The following is a 20,213-nucleotide window of genomic DNA, read 5'->3' as shown; positions in this document are numbered from 1 at the left end:
CCCCCAACTTTTGTGTCATCAGCAAACTTACTAACCCACCCTTCTACTTCTTCAGCCAGGTAACTTATAAAAGTCACAAAGAGAAGGGGTCCCAGAAAATATCCCTGAGGCACACCACTGGTCTCCATCCTCCACGCAGAATACGAACCATCTACAGCCACCCTTTGCCTTCTGTGGGCAAGCCAATTCTGGATCCACAAAGCAAGGTCTTCTTGGATCCCATACTTCATTACTTTCTGAATGAGCCTTGCATGTGGAACCTTATCAAATACCTTACTGAAATCCATATACACTACATCTACCGCTCTACCTTCATCAATGCATTTTGCTACATCCTCAAAGAATTCAATCAAGTTTGTAAGGCACGACCTGCCCTTGACATCCTAATCAGATTATGTCTCTCCAAATGCTCATACATCCTGCCCCTCAAGATCTTCTCCAATAACTTGCTCACCATTGAAGTACGACTATCATTTCCTGGGTTATCTCTACTCTCTTTCTTGAACAAGGGAACAATGTTTACAAACTTCAAATCCTCTGGTACTTCTCCCGTCCCTATTGATGATGGAAAGATCACTGCTCAGCAATCTCCTCCCTCGCTTCCCACAGTAGTCTGGGGTATATCTCGTCCAGTCCCAGCTACTAACTTAATACAGGTGTCCCCCGCTTTTCCGACGTTCGCTTTACGAAACCTCACTGTTATGGAAGACCTACATTAGTTACCTGTTTTCCTAACAGAAGGCGTTTTCACTGTTACGAAAAAAAGCAGCGCGCACCCCGAGCAGCTGCTCTCCCCAGGGTTCGGAACTGCATTCTAGCTGGCATTGCTTAAACATGTGCCTGTGAGCATCTGTTAGCAAGTTGAGTTCTAAGGTATCGGAAAAGCCTGAAAGGGCTCGTAAGGGTGTTACACTTAGCGTAAAACTAGACATAATTAAGCGTTTCAATCGTGGTGAACGAAGTAAGGGCAAAGTGAGTTTGGCTTGTGGAAGCTGACGAAGATGATGTTGAAGAGGTTTTGGCATCCCATGACCACGAACTGATAGATGAAGAGCTGATGCAATTGGAAGAGGAAAGGATAACAATCAGAACCGAATGCAGTAGCGAACTGACCGAAAGTGAAATCGTCCAGGAACTGAACATGAAGCAACTGCGTGAGATTTTCGCTGCAATGATAAAGTACGACTTTAATTTTGAAAGGGTATGTTGGTTCAGGGCATATTTGCAGGATGGTTTCAGTCCTTACAAAGAACTGTATGATCTAAAAATGCGCGAGGCTAGCAGTCAAGCAAGCCTTCCACATCAGCCACAGCAGACGACGAACCTTGACCTTCAACATCGAGGCAGGCAGACATTGAAGAAGATGACCTGCCTGCCCTGATGGAAGCAGATGACACCTCAGTGTCCACCACCCCAACCCCTGGGCCGCGGACAGATACCCATCCGTGGAGAATGCAGCGGTAGCTGGGAGGCACCTAGCACATCTTTAAGAAAAAAAGCTGAAATAAACAAGCTAATTAATTAGGTGCCGCCCGGCAGGTAAATGTCGGCCCAGATCAGAGGCGATTGCTGACTGCGTCGCCTCTGATCTGGGCCGACATTTACGTGCCGGGCAGCACTTAATCAATTAGCTTGTTTGTTTCAGCTTTTTTCTTAAAGATGTGCTGGGTGCATCCTGGCTACCGCTGTACCCCTGCATTCTTTGCGGATCGGTATCAGTTCGCTGCCTGGAGGGTGGGGGCCACTGCACCACCCCAACCTCCGATGACTCAGCCTAACACACCATCATCAGTATGCTCTGCGCTGTCCCAATTCCGGTAAGTGATACTACACTGTACATATATTATTTCTACCTTATATAGGCTGTGTATTTTTACATGTTATTTGGTATGATTTGGCAGCTTCATAGCTTAAAGGTTACTGGACAACGCTTGCGCCGTGTTTTTGCCGACGGTGCTTGCGTGAGATTTTCACTACAGAGAACAGTTCAGGCAATGATTGTGGAAAAGTATTTCTACTTTATATAGGCTGTGTATTCATCATATCATTCCTGCTTTTACTATATGTTACTGTTATTTTAGGTTTTGTGTGTTATTTGGCATGATTTGGTAGGTTATTTTTGGGTCTGTGAACGCTTACAAATTTTTCCCATATAAATTAATAGTAATTGCTTCTTCGCTTTATGACGTTCCAGCTTATGAACCGTTTCATAGGAACGCTCTACCTTCGGATGGCGGGGGAAACCTGTACCTTTCAAATGCTCCAGCATATCCTTTCTTAATGTCTATACAATCAAGCGTTTCAGTCCGCTGTAAGTCACCCCTACAACTGCAAAGTTCCTTTTCACTGGTGAATACTGAAGCAAAGTATTTATTAAGTACCTCCGCTACCTCCTTAGGCTTCATGCATGTTTCCACTCTTGCTCCTTATTGGTCCTATTCTCACACGGCTCATCCTCTTGCTCTTCACGTACTTGTAGAATGCCTTGGGGTTTTCCTTAATCCTGTTCACCAAGGCCTTCTCATGGCACCTTCTAGTTCTCCTAATTTCATTCTAGAGCCCCATTTTAGCACCCTTGTAATTTTCTAGAGCTCTCACAGTACCTAGTTTCTTGAACCTTTCGTAAGCTTTTCTTTTCTTAACTAGATTTTCCACATCCTTTGTACACAATGGTTCTTTTACTGTACCATCCTCTCCCTGTCCCAGTAAAACATACCTATGCAGAAAACCATGCAAATATTCCCTGAACATCTGCTCCCAATTTATGTTCCCAAGTTCCTGCCTAATAGCATCATATTTCCCCCACCCCAGTTAAACGTTTTCCCAAAATTGTCTGCTCTTATTCCTCTCCAGTGCTATGGTAAAGGAGATAGAGTTGTGATCACTACCTCCAAAACGCTCTCCCACTGAGAGATCTGACACCTGACCAGGTTCATTTCCCAATACCAGACCAAGTACAGCCTCTCCTCTAGTTGGCTTATCTACATATTGCATCAGAGACCTTCCTGAACATATCTAACAAACTCCACCCCATCTACACCCCTTGGTCTAAGGAGATGCCAGTCAATATTAGGAAAGTTAAAAACACCCATCACAACAATCCTATTATTATTGCACCATTCCAGAATCTGTCTCCCTATCTGCTCCTTGATGTTTCTGTTATGATTGGGGGTGGGGAGGGGGAAGGTCTATTAAAAGAAACACCCAGTAGAGTTATTGCCCCCTTCTTGATTCTGACTTCCACCCACAATGACTCAGTAGACGATCCCTCCATGACATCCTTCTTTTCTGTAGTCATGATACTATCCCTGAATAGCAATGCCACTCCCCACCTCTTTTGCCTCCCTCCCTGTCCTTTTTGAAATATCTAAAACCCAGCACACTCAGCAGCCATTCATGCCGCTGAGACATCCAAATCTCTGTAATGGCCTCAACATCGTAGTTCTACATATTGATTCACACTCTAAGTTCATTCGCCTTGTTTATGATGCTCCTTGCATTAAAATAGACACATCACAAATCATCTTGCTGAGTGTATCTTTGCTCTATCATCTACCCATCCTTCCTCACCAACTCCCTATAAGCTGTCTCTACTTGTGTGCCAACTGCCCCACCTTCTGCCTCTTCACTTCGGTTCCCACCCCCTGCAAATCCAGTTTAAACCTCCCCACTAGCATTAGCAAACCTCCCTCCCAGGATATTGGTTCCTCTCCAGTTCAGGTACAATCCATCCCATTTGTACAGGTCACCCCTTCCCCAGAAAAGGTTCCAATGATCCAAGAACTTGAAACCCTGCCCCATCTCCTCGGCGCTATCTTCCTGTTCTGACCTTCCCTAGCTTGTGGCACTGGGCGTAATCTGGAGATTAGCACCTTGGAAGTCCTGCGCTTCAGCCTCATTCCTAACTTCCCAAACTTATTGCGCTGGACCTCCACCCCTCTCCTGCCAATGTCATTGGTACCAACATGTACCACAACCTCCGGCTGCTCACCCTTCCCTTCAAAGATATTCTGCAACCGGTCAGAGACACCCTGGACCCTAGCTCCGGGAAGCAACACACTATCCTGGAATCTCTTTTGCCTGTGCAAAATCTCCTAACTTTCTCCCGAACTATTGAGTCCCCTATGACCATTGCTCCCCCTGACTTCACCCTACCCTTCTGAGGCTCAGAGCTGACCACAGTGCTATTGGTCTGGCTGCTGACGCCTTGCCCAGATTGGTCACCCCCCCCCCCTCAGCAGTATCCAAAGGAGTATACTGTCGCTGAGGGGAATGGTCACAGTGATTTCTGACTTCTTTCTCCCCTTACCTCTTCCGGTGTTCACCCATCCACTCCTCGAATTCTGCACTCTGAGTGTAACCACCCGCTCAAAAGTCATATCTATCAGTTACTCTGCCTCCCAGATGATCCTATGTTCATCCAACTCCAGCTTCTTATTGCTGTCTTTCATGATCAGCGGCTGGCTGCATTTCCTGACTTGAAGATTTAAAAGGCAATGACCCAACCAACAAGGCTGAAGGGAAACACACACAAAAATGCCTCAGCAGGTCAGGCAGCATCTATAGAAGAGAATGAACAGTTGATGTTTCAGACCGAGACCTTCATCGAGCTGGCAGGTGTTAGTCAAGATTGGGGCGGGGAAGGTGGGGGGGTACAATGAAGTCAGAAGCTGGGAGGGGTTAGGTTGAACAGGTGAAGGGCTGAAGAAAGAATCTGATAGGAGAGGAGACTGACCATAGGAAGAAGGAAAAGAGGAGGGGAATGAGAGGGTGGTGATAGGCAGGTGAGAAGAAAGATGGGCAGTAGTTTTTGATGGACTCTAGATCTTGGTCTCTGGGGGCTTTGCCTTTGCACGCATGGTGGGTGGTGGGGGGGGTTGATGTTTTTGCTGCAGCAAGTGGGGGAAGGGGGGAGAGTTGATGCTTTTACTGCTGCTTGTGCATGGGAGGGGAGTTTGGGGCTCTAACATTTTCTGTCTTTCATTCCTTGGGGTTTTTCTTCTGTTTTGTGGATGTCTGTGAGGCGCAAGAATTTCAGGTTGTATACTGTATACACTCTCTGATATTAAATTGAACTATTGAATCTGGGACCGCTGGAGGCTGAAGAATACAGGTGTCCCCCACTTTTCCAACGTTCCCTTTACGAAACCTCACTGTTACGAAAGACCTACATTAGTTCCCTGTTTTTGCTAACAGAAGGTGTTTTCACTGTCACGGAAAAAAAGCAGTGCGCGGGGCAAATCAGCACCTGATAAAAGGCAGCGCGCGCCCCGAGCAGCCGCTCTCCCCGGATTCGGAACTGCATTCTCGCCGGCATTGCTTAAACACATGCCTGTGAGCAGCCGTTTGCAAGATGAGTTCTAAGGTATTGGAAAAGCCTAAAAGAGCTCGTAAGGGTGTTACACTTAGCGTAAAACTAGACATAATTAAGCGTTTCGATCGTGGTGAATGAAGCAAGGACAAAGTGAGTTTGGCTTGTGGAAGCTGACAAAGATGATGTTGAAGAGGTTTTGGCATCCCATGACCAAGAACTGATAGATGAAGTTGATGATGCATTTGGAAGAAGGAAGGATAACAATCGAAACCGAGTGCAGCAGCGAACTGAATGTGAAGCAGCTGCGTGAGATTTTTGCTGCAATGATAAAGTACGACTTTAATTTTGAAAGGGTATGTAGGTTTAGGGGATATTTGCAGGATGGTTTGAGTCCTTACAAAGAACTGTACGATAGAAAAATGCACGAGGCTCAGCAGTCAAGCAAGCCTTCCACATCAGCCACAGCAGACGACGAACCTCGACCTTCGACATCGAGGCAGGCAGTCATAGGAGAAGATGAGCTGCCTGCTCTAATGGAAACAGACGACGAGATGACACCCCAGTGTCCCACCACGCTGCGATTCGCGGAGAATGCAGCGGTAGCCGGGGGGGGGGGGGAGTGGGGGGGGGCACACAGCACATCTTTAAGAAAAAAACAGAAATAAACATGCTAATTAATTAGGTGCCGCCTGACACGTAATTGTCGGCCCAGATCAGAGACGATGCAATTGGAAATCGGCACTGATCTGGGCCAACAATTACGTGCCGGGCGCCACCAAGTTAATTAGCATGTTTATTTCGGCTTTTTTCTTAAAGATGTGCCGTGTGCCTCCCGGCTACCGCTGCACCCCTGCATGCTTTGCGGATCGGTATCAGTTGGCAGCCTGGAGGGTGGGGCCCACTGCACCACCCAAGCTCCGACAACTCAGCCTAACACACCATCACCAGTGTGCTCAGCGCTGAACCAATTCTGGTAAGTGATACTACACTGTACATACATTATTTCTACTTTATATAGGCTGTGTATTTTTACGTGTTATTTGGTATGATTTGGCAGCTTCATAGCTTAAAGGTTACTGGAGAGCGCTTGCGCTGTGTTTTTGCCAACAGCACTTGCGTGAGATTTTCTGCCGACAGCGCCTGTGCGAGATTTTTGCTACACAGAACAGTGCAGTAATGATTGTGGAAAAGTATTTCTACTTTATATAGGCTGTGTATTTCTCATATCATTCCTGCTTTTACTATATCTTACTGTTTTTTTAGGTCTTATGTGTTATTTGGCATGATTTGTTAGGTTATTTTTGGGTCTGCCAATGCTCACAAATTTTTCCCATATAAATAAAAAGTAATTGCTTCTTCGCTTTACGACATTTTGGCTTACGAACCGTTTCATAGGAACAGTCTACCTTCGGCTGGTGGGGAAAACCTGTATGTAACACCTTGGGGGTTAGAGGACTGTGTACATGCATGGGTGGGAGTGAGGACCAGGGGACTTGCTTTGCTGTTGATGGTTTGTAGCTTGTTCTGTTCTACTTTGTTGAGGTTTGCAGGCATGCTTTGTTGGTGCTGGAATGTGTGGTGACACTTGTGGGCTGCCCCCAGCACACCCTTAGGTTGTGCTGGCTGTTAATGCAAAGGACACATTTCATTATATATTTTGATGTATCGTACTGTGGAAAAGCCTTGGACACTTATATATAGCTAGGTTGCCTAAAACCTTTGCATAGTACTGTAGTAATTTTATGTATTGCACTGTACTGTACTGCTGCTGCAAATAAAACAAATTTCATGACATATGTGAGTGATTCTGATCTGGATCTCTACTGTGGACTGAGTGGGAAGGGGGTAAAGAGAGTGGAATCATGGTTGGGGAAAAAGGGAGTAGGAAGCACCAGAGAGACATCCTGTAATGATGAATAAACCAATTGTTTGGAATCAAATTAACTTCACTGGTGTCTCAGCCCTGAGTGTGTCTGTGCACACACCAGCCCCTGCCCCTGGTCCCTCACCCTTCCTGGGGTGCTCCATCCTCACTATTCCCAATATCCTTTGCTCCCACCAGGCTCTCCGCTCTACATTGACAGATACAGTAATGCATAATAGCCTCAGGCACCCTAGCTACATACATGTGCTAAGATTTATGCACAGTACTATACAGGTGATGAATAAACTTAAATCTTGTCAATAAACATGATTCAGAGAACCAATCTTTCTATACATAAGCCATGAACTCAAGTCAGAACTGGATCAGGGGAAGAAGTGACAGTTTCTGCTCCTAATGTGTATTAACTGAGAGATATGGGTGTTGCTGGTGCAGCCAGAATCCACTGCTCAGCGTTAAATGGCTGCTGAGTCATTTTCTAACAATTGGCCTGCTTCAGAAATCAGTAAACACTTAACCAGACATCTGCCTAAAGAGTGAGAGACAACCTTTCCCTGAAGGGCATTACTCAACCAGATCAGAGTAACATATGTCCTGAAATTTGTTGTTCTGCATCAGTAGTACAGTGGAAGATATAAAAATTACTATTGAGGTGGTGCTCGTGGCCCGTACAGAAATCTGATGGCGGAGAAGAGGACATGTCCTGCGTGATGGAGGTCCTTCATGATGGATACTGCATTCTTCAGATATTGCCTTACTAAAATGTCCTTGACAGCAGGAAGGCTAGTACTCATGATAGAGCTGGCCGAGTCTACAATCCTTTGCAGCTTTTTCCGACCCCACTGGGGCCTCTATACCAGATGGTGATACGACTGGTCAAAATGCTTTCCACCGCACATCTGTGGAAATTTACCAGAGTTTTTGGTGACACACCAAATCTCAAACTCCCATTGAAGTACATCCCCTAGTGTGGCTTCTTCCTGATTGGATAGAAAGTAAATGAAGAAAAGTAGATTTTCACAACTTTCTACCAGCAAGGAATGCTTACTTAGGCATATTCAGCACAAGGAAGTATCATCCCCTCATCCACATTAACAAGATGTTTCTGAATCTTGTATGCTTCGATCAAGTTCCCTTGCACACTTCTGACTCCCAGCAGCTGATAGGTTGATTCACAGCCTACTATAACAATTACAAGTAGTGGACACCACTTTGTTCATCAAAGGAACTTCTCTTCCCACCACTGACATTATCTACAGGAGGTGCTGCCCCAAACAGGTAGCATCTATCGTTGAGGACTTCCACATCTGGATTATACCCTCTTCTCACTGCTACCATCAGGCAGGAGGGACAGAAGCCCGAAGTCCCACACCACCATCTTCAGCTTCTATCCCGCTTTAGGGGTAGGACAGATCTCTTGTACAATAAGATGGACTCTTGACTTCACAATCTACCTTGGTATGATCTTGCACTTTCTCATTCAACTGCACTGCACTTTCTCAGTATTCTGCATTGTTATTGTTTTATCTTGCTCTACCTCAATGCACAGCAATGAATTGATCTGTATGAACATATGCAAGACAAGCTTTTCACTTTATCTTGGTACATGTGACAATAATAACCCTATACTATTACCAGCTATTATCATACAACAATAAGATTCTGGAACCAATCTACATGAGCCTAATCATTACTTCAGCAATGGAACTCTTGCACTACTGTGGAACCCTCTCTTATTGTACATTGCGTGCAATACAAGAAATCAGTACAAAGTCTTTTTTCTTCAGTGTTGTGAAGTGGAGAGGGTCAGTACCTTTTAATCCCTTGGCACTAACATATCAAAGGATCTGTCCAGGGACCAGCACATTAAGCGCCATCACGAGGAAGGCACGACAGTGCCTCTACTCTTAAAAGTTTGTGTAGATTTGTCATGCCTTCAAAAACTTTGACAAACGTCAGTAGATGCACAGTGGAGAGTACCCTGACTGATTGCATCACAGGCTGGTATGGAACACCAATGCCCAGCAATGGAAGAAGACTACAGAAAGTAGTGGACACAGCCCAGTCCATCACAGTGAATATAGTTACAAGAAGTGCTGCCACAAGAAAGCAGCATCCATGTCAAGGACCCCCACCATCTAAGCCATGACTTTCTCACTATTACCATCGGGAAGGAAGTGCAGGAGCCCTAGGTTCACACCACCAGGTTCAGAAACAGTTATTAACCTACAACCATCAGGCTCCTGAACCAGTGTGGATAACTTCACTCAACTCAACTCTGAACTGATCCTACACACTACAGATTCACTTTCTAGGACACTGCACCTCCTACTCTCAGTATTTTCTCTTCACCATTTACACATCGGACTTCAACTACTGCACAGAGTCTTGTCATCTTCAGAAGTTTTCTGATGACTCTGCATCCAACTATGGCTGAGTACAGGGCTACGGTAGGAAACTTTGTCACATGGTGTGAGCAGAATTATCTGCAGCTTAATGTGAAAAAGACTAAGGAGCTGGTGGTAGACCTGAGGAGAGCTAAGGTACCGGTGACCCCTGTTTCCATCCAGGGGGTCAGTGTGGACATGGTGGAGGATTACAAATACCTGGGGATACGAATTGACAATAAACTGGACTGGTCAAAGGACACTGAGGCGGTCTACAAGAAGGGTCAGAGCCGTCTCTATTTCCTGAGGAGACTGAGGTTCTTTAACATCTGCCGGACGATGCTGAGGATGTTCTACGAGTCTGTGGTGGCCAGTGCTATCATGTTTGCTGTTGTGTGCTGGTGCAACAGGCTGAGGGTAAAAGACACCAACAGAATCAACAACCTCATTCGTAAGGCCAGTGATGTTGTGGGGATGGAACTGGACTCTCTGACGGTGGTGTCTGAAAAGAGGATGCTGTCTAAGTTGCATGCCATCTTGGACGATGTCTCCCATCCACTACATAATGTACTGGGTGGACACAGGAGTACATTCAGCCAGAGACTCATTCCACCGAGATGCAACACAGAGCATCATAGGAAGTCATTCCTGCCTGTGGCCATTGTTACGTACCCCGTAACTGGGTTGCCAAACCAGCAGAAATGGACCACTAGTTGGGAGTCTGGTTTACTAGAAACTAATAAAGTTTTATTAAAGAAATAAGTAACACAGTACTCTAATCGTAAGGATATAAATGCAACAGGTTAGCAATGATAAAACACATATGTACACAGAACTAGGGTAATAGGAATCAACCAAGCTCTATCGCAGTCTAGGGGTAAAATGATCAGTCTTAAGTGACGCAGAGTTCAGTTCAGCTGAGTACAGTTCGCAGCAATCGCTGTTGTGCCATTGGAGAGAGAGAGATAGAGAGAGAGATGCAAATTTGATTCAGGCAGACTTTTGATGTTCACAGGTGGTTTCGGGCGGACCCTTTTATGTCTTCTATCCCGTTGTGGTCACCGACTGTGACCCCTCCGTTCCGGATACGACCGATCTTCCGCGGTGAACCCGGCACCCAGGCAAGGGCGGACACACACACCAGGTTCCCACCGATCGTACCTTTTCACCCTGTGCGTCTATGGTCGGTTCCCGCGAACCGGACCTCCAAACTGTCACCAACTTGTGGGGGCACACCGCTCTTCCAGGGTCTCGTTATCTCGTGATCTCGTGGTGTGTGCCGTGCCTTAGCGAACCTGCTCTTTTTATCCCCCTGCTGGGGTATCGCCTGTCCATCAAACTTCAAACAGTTCAGGTTCAAAGCAACCGGTCTGTCAATATTCTGAATTGTGTTTCTTTTCCATTCTCTCTCTCTCTCCTCTCTCATTAACATTTTGAACATTTCTCCATTGTCTCCCTTATCTCTCTCATTAGCATCAATCGTCTGATAACTTGGTTTGTCGTCACACCATCAAACTTTACAACTCCTCCCTTGGAGGGTCAGACACCCTGAGCCAATAGGCTGGTCCTGGACTTATTTCCTGGCATAATTTACTTTTTACTATTTAACTATTTATGGTTTATTACTATTTATTATTTATGGTGCAACTGTAACAAAAACCAATTTTCCCCGGGATCAATAAAGTATGACTATTTTATTTGCACAGAATGCCTTCTTTTGCACATTGGTTGTCAGTTGAAGTATCCTATTCTGTCACATTTTATTGTACCTATATTTCTTTTTTTTTCTACAAGAAAATGACCTCCAGGAGGCCACAACCTTGTCGTGGTTTGGAGGCTTGCTTGCCTCAATGACCCAGAGAGCTATGCTGGCTGGAGTCAGGAGTTTATGCTTTGTCTCTTGTTAGGGTCACCCACGCCAAACAGGTCAAAGGGTAGAGACGAAGAGTGGTCCACAGGCCTCCAAGTTCAGGGATTCAGCTCAGGGCTATCAACCCTGATTGGTAAAACAAAATTAGTAGAGAAACAGCAATGAAAGAATCCTTCTATATCTGAGTATGACAGTATTCCTGAGTCGCCACCCAGGACTTGCATGTCTGACAGGATGCAGGAAGCTGTGAATGCTGCCAGAGATAGAGGGCATTCATTGCTGCCCCAAACGCCAACGGTGTAACGGGCAAAGGACGATGACAACAAGAACATGAATCTCAGTGAAGTACATGGCAACATAAAACACACTTGGATAATAAATTTAGTTTAATCTATGTATAGTTCATATATCCTGTGGTTTGTCTGACTCTCCATGCTTGTGATACCACTGCAGGCAAGATTTTCTTTGTATGTTAATCTCACCGCACATATGCACATGACAATAAAATCGATTTGACTTGACAGAATCACTCCTGGACAGCATAACCCTTTCACAAGAAGGCTGCTCCTTCCCAGCATTATCCGAACTGCTTCTGATGTAGTTACATCCTTCCTTAAATAAGGAGACCTTTACAGTGCACAGTGCTCCTGATTTGGTTAAATATGTTCTATATTGAAACATAGAACACCACAGCACAGTACAGACCCTTTGGCTCACAATGCTGTGCCGACCTTTTAACTTATTTTAAGATCAATCTAACCCTTCCCTCCCACATAGCCCTCTATTTTTCTTTCATCCGTGTGCCCATCTAAGAGTCGCTTACATGTTCCGAATGTATCGGACCCTACCACACCCACTGGCAGCGTGTTCCATGCACTCACACTCTGTGTAAGAAACTGTCATCCCCCTGACCTGCCTCTGACATCTGCCCATATGTTCCAAGAATCACCTGAAAGCATTGCCCCATCGTATTAACCATTTCTGACCTAGGGGAGAAGTCTCTTACCATCCATTCTATTTGTGCCCCTTATCTTGTACACCTCCACCTAGTCACCTTTCATCCTCCTTCGTTCCAAAGAGATAAGCCTTACTTCACTCAACCTATACAAGACTTGCTCTTTAATCCAAGCAGCATCCTGGTAAATTTCCTCTTCATCTTCCACTTGCTTCTGTAATAAGGTGACTAGAACTGAACACAATATTCAAAGTGTGGTCCAACCAGAGATGCAACATTACCTCTTCAATTCAATCCAATCCACAACTAATGAGTACACCTTCTTGACCACCCTATGAACTTGTGTGGTAGCTTTGAGGGATCTGAAGACGTGCACCCCAAGAGCCCCCTGTTCTTCCACTACCATGAATCCTGCTCTTGACCCTGTACTCTGCCTTCAAGTTCAACCTTCTAAAGTGCATCACTTCACCTTCTCCTGGATGGAACCCCATCTAATACTTCTCAGCCCCACTCTGGATCTTGTCAATGTCCTGCTGTGAAGTTTGACAACCTTCTACACTGTCCACAACACCACCAACCTCCTAAAAATATAGAACATAGAATATGGACAGTGATGTTGTATCAACCTTTTAACTTACTCTTGGATCAACCGAACCTTTCCTTCCTACAAAGCCCTCCAGTTTTCTATCATCCATGCACATATCTAAGAGCATCTTAAAAATGTCCCTAATGTATCTATGTCTACCAACACACCCAGCAGGGCAGAATTAGTCTATCAAGCCTGCTCAACCATTCAATTATGCATTCACCACTCCCTGTGTAAAAAATAACTTACCCCTGACACCCCCCCCCCATACAGACCCCCAATCACCTTAAAATTGCGTCCTCTCGTACTAGCCATTGCCGCCCTGGGAAAATCTGGTTGTCTTCTCAATCTATGGTTCTTACTTTCTACACTGCTATAAAGTCACCTTTCATCCTTCTTGTCTCCAAAGAGAAAATGTGATGGTTTTGACACTGGGAGCTTATGTCAGCAAGGAATTTCACTCTGTATATGACAATAAATTGACCTACGTTTCAAGTTGAAGTCTTTTACTTTCTTGGTTGTTGAGGTTGCAGATGTGAGAGATGCTTTCGGGAATAGCCTCCACTAAATGCCACAGCAGTTGTGAAAACAACCAATAACGTGCTCACTTCTCTATAGTGAGGATCTTGACTCCGCTACCATTTTGCCAAGACCATGCAACCTATTGAACTGCAGCTGACCCCGTGTACTCAGTCACGATGAGTCCGTACAACCTGTTCCCAAATGCACAAGAGTCTGCCAACAATCTCCATGATGCAATATTCCCCCTACCTTGACGAAGCACTGGTATTCTTCCTTGTCCTCAGTGAAGATCTCCACATCAAGAAAGAGTTTCAGCCTATGGTCAATAGTCTGAAAATCCTCAACAGACAGATTAAAATCATCCCCTGGAGAAGCAAGAGGTAGCAGTTAACAACCACAGATACCAGCAAACAAACCAAAGCTAACCCAGAGAAAATTTACAAGGAAGTTGCCAGGACTAGAGGACCTGAGTTAAAGGGAATAGTTAGATAGGTTAGAATTTTTTTCCTTAGCGTGTAGGAGGGAGGGGAGATCTGATATAGCTGTACACAGAAACAGGCCCTATCCCATATCTTACAATTACTCTAATATTCAGAACTCTATTGATCTTTTTAGACATGATTCAGAAATTCAATTTCCCCTAAAGAAAATACTCATCTCAGTCCTAAATGCCTAAACCTTTGAGTTACGATGCCTTAGTTGTGGACTCATCTGGAGGAAGAAACGTACAGCACACCCCACATTAGAGGGATTGCATTTCCAGAAATATGACCGTATTGCAGTTTTCCATGTTGACAAAGATCATCTGTCACATCCGCGTTTCTTATTAAGTTCACGTACGACACAGAAACTGGCCCTCACGCTCAGAATGTCTGTGCTGAACAGGATGCCAAATTTAATTCATCTGCTTTGCCTGCACATGGTCCATATACATCCCTGTGCATTAAACACCTCCTTGGCACAGACACTCCAGTACGGACTGTCAGGAGTGCTTCCACCACCACTCCCGACAGTCTGCTCTAGACATACTCTGTTTAAAAAAAATACTTGCCCCCTGCATCTCCTTTAAACTTTCCCCTTCACAGAAGATCATGCTCTCTAGCATTTGATATTTCTACTCTGACGAAAACGATTCTGACACTTTACCCTATCAATTACTCTCATAATTTTACAATCCTCTATCAGTTCTTCCCTCAGCTTCCACTGCTCCAGAAAAACAACCCAAGTTTGCCCTACCTCTCCTTACACCAGTCCTATGCTAATACCATGTTAATCTTTACCCATCAACTCCCCTCAAATTCTACTCCTCACTTACATACTTGGGGCAATTTAGAATGACCAATTAACCCACCAACCGGCAAGTCTTTGGGATGTGGGAGGATGCAGGAGAAACGTTTGTGGACACAAGGAGGACATGGAAACTTCACAGACTTAAGACTAGGACACAGGCAGCATCTATGGAAAATAGTATAGTCGCCGTTTCGGGCCGAGACCCTTCATCAGGACTCTCCTGCCTGGCCTGCTGAGCTCCTCCAACAACTTGTGTGTGTTGCTTGGATTTCCAGCATTTGCAGATTTTCTTGTGTTTGTGATTTTCTCTCCCAGCTATTTCTGGCATCTCTAAGCCTGAATGCTTGAAACCACGGTGAGCAAAACTGTTCTGAATCATCTTACTGCTCATTTCTCACCAACTATCAGCGACAAATATCACTGCTTTTTGAACACAAACACACGCAACTGACGCTACTTAAAAACTGATTGCTCTAAGCGCAGTGTAGTCTGATGGCCACGCAAGTGCATGTGACTGATGCTAGCAAGAATCTGTTCAGCAATAGTCTCAAAATAAACGAAGGAAATCCCAGCTATTTTCTTGATTAGTTTTCGTTCTTCAAGCATTGTCCCAAATAAGCTGCTGTCCCAATTAACCAATGGCCCATTTAATTGGAATCCCACCAATATAGTCTGTGGTAATGAATTCCACAGATTCACTGCCCTCCAGCTAAAGAAAGGAAACTATACATAAATAAAGCAACACACATCAAAGTTGCTGGTGAATGCAGCAGGCCAGGCAGCATCTCTAGGAAGAGGTACAGTCGACGTTTCAGGCCGAGACCCTTCGTCAGGACTAACTGAAGGAAGAGTGAGTAAGGGATTTGAAAGTTGGAGGGGGAGGGGGAGATCCAAAATGATAGGAGAAGACAGGAGGGGGAGGGATGGAGCCAAGAGCTGGACAGGTGATTGGCAAAAGGGGATAAGAGAGGATCATGGGACAGGAGGTCCGGGAAGAAAGACAAGGGTGGGGGGACCCAGAGGATGGGCAAGAGGTATATTCAGAGGGACCGAGGGAGAAAAGGGAGAGTGAGAGAAAGAATGTGTGCATAAAAATAAGTAACAGATGGGGTACGAGGAGGAGGTGGGGCCTTAGCGTAAGTTAGAGAAGTCGATGTTCATGCCATCAGGTTGGAGGCTACCCAGACAGAATATAAGGTGTTGTTCCTCCAACCTGAGTGTGGCTTCATCTTTACAGTAGAGGAGGCCGTGGATAGACATGTCAGAATGGGAAGGGGATGTGGAATTAAAATGTGTAGCCACTGGGAGATTCTGCTTTCTCTGGCGGACAGAGCGTAGACTACTGTAAAGATGAAGCCACACTCAGGTTGGAGGAACAACACCTTATATTCTGGCTGGGTAGCCTCCAACCTGATGGCATGAACATCGACTTCTCTAACTTCCGCTAGGCCTCACCTCCCCCTCGTACCCCATCTGTTACTTATTTTTATACACACATTCTTTCTCTCACTCTCCTTTTTCTCCCTCTGTCCCTCTGAATATACCTCTTGCCCATCCTCTGGGTCCCCCCCCCCCGTATTTCTTCCCAGACCTCCTGTCCCATGATCCTCTCGTATCCCCTTTTGCCAATCACCTGTCCAGCTCTTGGTTCCATCCCTCCCCCTCTCAAATCCCTTACTCACTCTTCCTTCAGTTGGTCCTGACGAAGGGTCTCGGCCTGAAATGTCGACTGCACCTCTTCCCACAGATGCTGCCTGGCCTGCTGCGTTCACCAGCAACTTTGATGTGTGTTGCTTGAATTTCCAGCATCTGCAGAATTCCTGTTGTATACATAAATAAAGACTGGCAAACAGCCAAAGATGACAAATTGTGCAAATACAGATGTATAAATATACATTATAATTCTGAGAACAAAGAGATAAATAGTGAGAACGTGTGTTGTAGTGGCTAACAATGCTGCTAACCTTTGCAGGGTCCAGGGGCATCGTCTCCACTGTCAGAGTAGGGAGAGTGGCGGGTCAGTGTGGACCCCACTGGCGTGCTGTAGCGGAATGCCCAGGTCAGGCTGCCACAGAGTGAGTTTGAACTTCCCCTCTGGCCAAGCTGGCTGCTATTCAGGCCTGGGCTGGACGTGACCCCAGTGGCCCTGAGCACGAAGGGATCCGATGTGGCTGGGACCTGTTCCTCAGCGCCCGAACTGTCTGACAGCTGGCTACCGTCCCTGGTGCTGACACTGCTGCAGGTCTGCTCACAGTCCAGGTAGAAGCTAGCCGTCTTTCCGCCTGTGAAGGCACTGCACTCCGGCTCTACGATTGAAGCTGCCAGAGAATCGTCGCCTGGTGCTCCTGCCCCACCGAGGGACTCGACACTCTGCACAAAACGGACAAAACCACCCGTGGATTAGAAAATATCTGCAACACAGGAGCTGACTGGTGGAGAACCAAATTTATATCTCAGCCACATCTCACCCCAAACCTTCCAATAATGCATCAATCCCTCCTCATCACCAGCTTCTACAAGACCATAAAACATAGGGGCGGGCTAGTCCTGAAGCATTGACACATTTTTTATTTAGAGATGGTAACAGGCTCTTTCCACCCAATGAGCTCATGGTGTTCAATTACATCCATGTGGCCGATTAATCTACGAACTTGCAAGCCTTTGGTGAGAGAAATTAGCTGTATGTCGCATGTGCTTGAAACACATAGTAACATGTGTCATTTACATCAAATCAGTGAGGATGTGCTGGGGGACAGCCTTGAAGTGTCACCATGCTTCTGGCACCGATAATACATGCCCAGAGCTTACTAACCCAACTTCCAAAGATGGAACAAAACCAGAAGACTCGGAGGAAACCCAAGTGGTCACGGGGAGAACGTACAAGCTCCTTACAGACTGCAGTGGAAATTGAACCTGGGTTACAGCAGCTGTAATAGCGTTACACTAACCACTACACTACTCTGCCACCTTGTCAAAGGAAGCATCTTGGGCTGGGTTGGTTGTTAACGCAAATGACACATTTCATGGTATGCTTCCATGCACTGTATATGTGATAAATAAACTTGAATCTGAATTAGGCCATTCAGCCCATCAAGTCTGCTGTGCCATTCCATTATGGCTGATTTATTATCCCTCTCAAACCCTTTCTCCTAATTTCTATCCATAACCTTTGACACCCTTACTAATCAGGAACCCATAAATGTTTGCTTTAAATATACCCAGTGACTTGGCCTTCACAGTCATCTGTGGCAATGAATTCTACAAATTCACCACCCTCTGGCCAAGGAACTTCCTCTTCATCTTTGTTCTAAAAGGAAGACTTTGCCCTCTGGTCCCAGAATCTTCCACAATACGAAACATCTTCTCCACATCCACTCTATCTAGGCCACTCAATATTTGGTAGGTTTCAGTGAGATTCTCCCAGCCCCACCCCAGTGAGTACAGGCCTAGAGCCATCAAATTCTCATGTGTTAACCCTTTCATTCCTGGGATCATTCTCATGAACCACCTCTGGACACTCTCCAATGCCAACACATCCTTTCTTAAATAAGGGCCCCAAACTGTTCATAATACTCCATATGTAGTCCAACCAATACCTTACAATGTCTTAGCATTTCATCCTTACTTTAATATTCCAATCCTCTCCAAGTTAACCTCATACATTATCTTTTTCATTCCTAGGATCATTCTCAGAAACCTCCTCTGTCCCTCTCCAAATTTTGCTCCGGTCTTATGGTCTATTTAAGTACTGAGGTAAGTACTTGAATCAGCAATGCAGAGATGGCTACAAGCTGGTAAATGGGATTAGTAGATGTGTTTAATGGTCAGCATAGACATGTGGGCCAAAGGGCCTGTTTCTATGCTATATGCCTCTACGATCTCTCCAATCCCTCTCTTCCTGATCGCCATAGATTCCAAATCTCCGACTTCTGACACCAGAACTCTGGAGATGCGCTGTGCATTGTACCTTCAGGCTGCCAGTGTGGTCGTTGTCCATGGACGGGATCTTTCTGAAGTCCTGTCTCAGCTCCCCTTCCTCGGGCAGGACAGGTGTACTGGTGCGCATCTCTGTCTTGCTCGGCAAGATGACCACGTGATCACTGGCACACTTGGGGCAGGCCGGCAAGGCTGGCGATGAGACCTCGGCTGCAGGAAACAAAGAGAGCACACTTCAGAGCAATGAGTTTGCAATCATGCCCACCGTTGAAGGAAGGCTTCTCTCCTTCACACGGGGTAAAGCGCTCAACCCCAGAACAATAGGCAAGAGGCAAAAGTCTCCAGACAGAACATAAGGAATAATTATAATCTTTAATTTCCCACCTCAGCCCACTTTTCCGCATCACTCAAACATTCCTCTGTGCCAAGCTCTATAAATCTCAGTTTTCAACAAGCCTCCACAGCCTGAGGCAGAGAATTCCAAATATTCCAGTTTGAAGACCTCATCTCAGAAGAGGTTAGAAAAACCATAGAAACCATAGAAAAACTACAGCACAGAATCAGGCCTTTTGGCCCTTCTTGGCTGTGCCGAACCATTTTCTGCCTAGTCCCACTGACCTGCACACAGACCGTATCCCTCCATACACCTCCCATCCATGTATCTGTCCAATTTATTCTTAAATGTTAAAAAAGAATCCGCATTTACCACCTCCTCTGGCAACTCATTCCACACTCTCACCACTCTTTGTGTGAAGAAGCCCCCCTAATATTCCCTCTAAACTTTTCCCCCCTCACCCTTAACCCATGTCCTCTGGTTTTTTTCCTCCCCTTGCCTCAGTGGAAAAAGCCTGCTTGCATTCACCCTATCTATACCCATCATAATTTTATATACCTCTATCAAATCTCCCCTCATTCTTCTACGCTCCAGGGAATAAAGTCCTAACCTATTCAACCTTTCTCTGTAACTGAGTTTCCCAAGTCCCGGCAACATCCTTGTAGACCTTCTCTGCACTCTTTCAACCTTATTAATATCCTTCCTGTAATTTGGTGACCAAACCTGAACACAATACTCCAGATTCGGCCTCACCAATGCCTAATACGACCTCATCATAACATTCCAACCCTTATACTCAATACTTTGATTAATAAAGGCCAATGTACCAAAAGCTCTCTTTACGACCCTATCTACCTGTGACGTCACTTTTAGGGAATTTTGTATCTGTATTCCCAGATCCCTCTGTTCTACTGCACTCCTCAGTGCCTTACCATTTACCCTGTATGTTCTACCTTGGTTTGTCCTTCCAAAGTGCAATACCTCACACTTGTCTGTATTAAACTCCATTTGCCATTTTTCAGCCCATTTTTCCAGCTGGTCCAAGTCCCTCTGCAAGCTTTGAAAACCTTCCTCACTGTCCACTACACCTCCAATCTATGTATCATCAGCAAATTTGCTGATCCAAATTTACCACAT

General features: G+C 45.5%; 1 protein-coding gene across 5 annotated transcripts in view; it reads right to left on the bottom strand.

The window, feature by feature from the left end:
* Nucleotides 1–20,213, bottom strand: part of stk11ip (serine/threonine kinase 11 interacting protein) — a 147,657-nt gene that overhangs the window by 38,702 nt on the left and 88,742 nt on the right. For all 5 annotated transcript variants that reach the window (XM_072261034.1, XM_072261036.1, XM_072261037.1 and 2 more), the window contains 3 exons: nucleotides 18,774–18,952; nucleotides 16,771–17,176; nucleotides 13,766–13,881 (listed from right to left, as the gene is read on the bottom strand). In XM_072261034.1, the coding sequence (XP_072117135.1) occupies nucleotides 13,766–13,881; nucleotides 16,771–17,176; nucleotides 18,774–18,952 (701 nt within the window). The remainder of the gene's footprint in view (nucleotides 1–13,765; nucleotides 13,882–16,770; nucleotides 17,177–18,773; nucleotides 18,953–20,213) is intronic.

The sequence above is a fragment of the Mobula birostris genome, chromosome 6 (genome assembly GCF_030028105.1).
Source record: "Mobula birostris isolate sMobBir1 chromosome 6, sMobBir1.hap1, whole genome shotgun sequence".
NCBI lineage: Eukaryota > Metazoa > Chordata > Chondrichthyes > Myliobatiformes > Myliobatidae > Mobula > Mobula birostris.
This window is presented reverse-complemented; position numbering and strand designations above follow the sequence as displayed.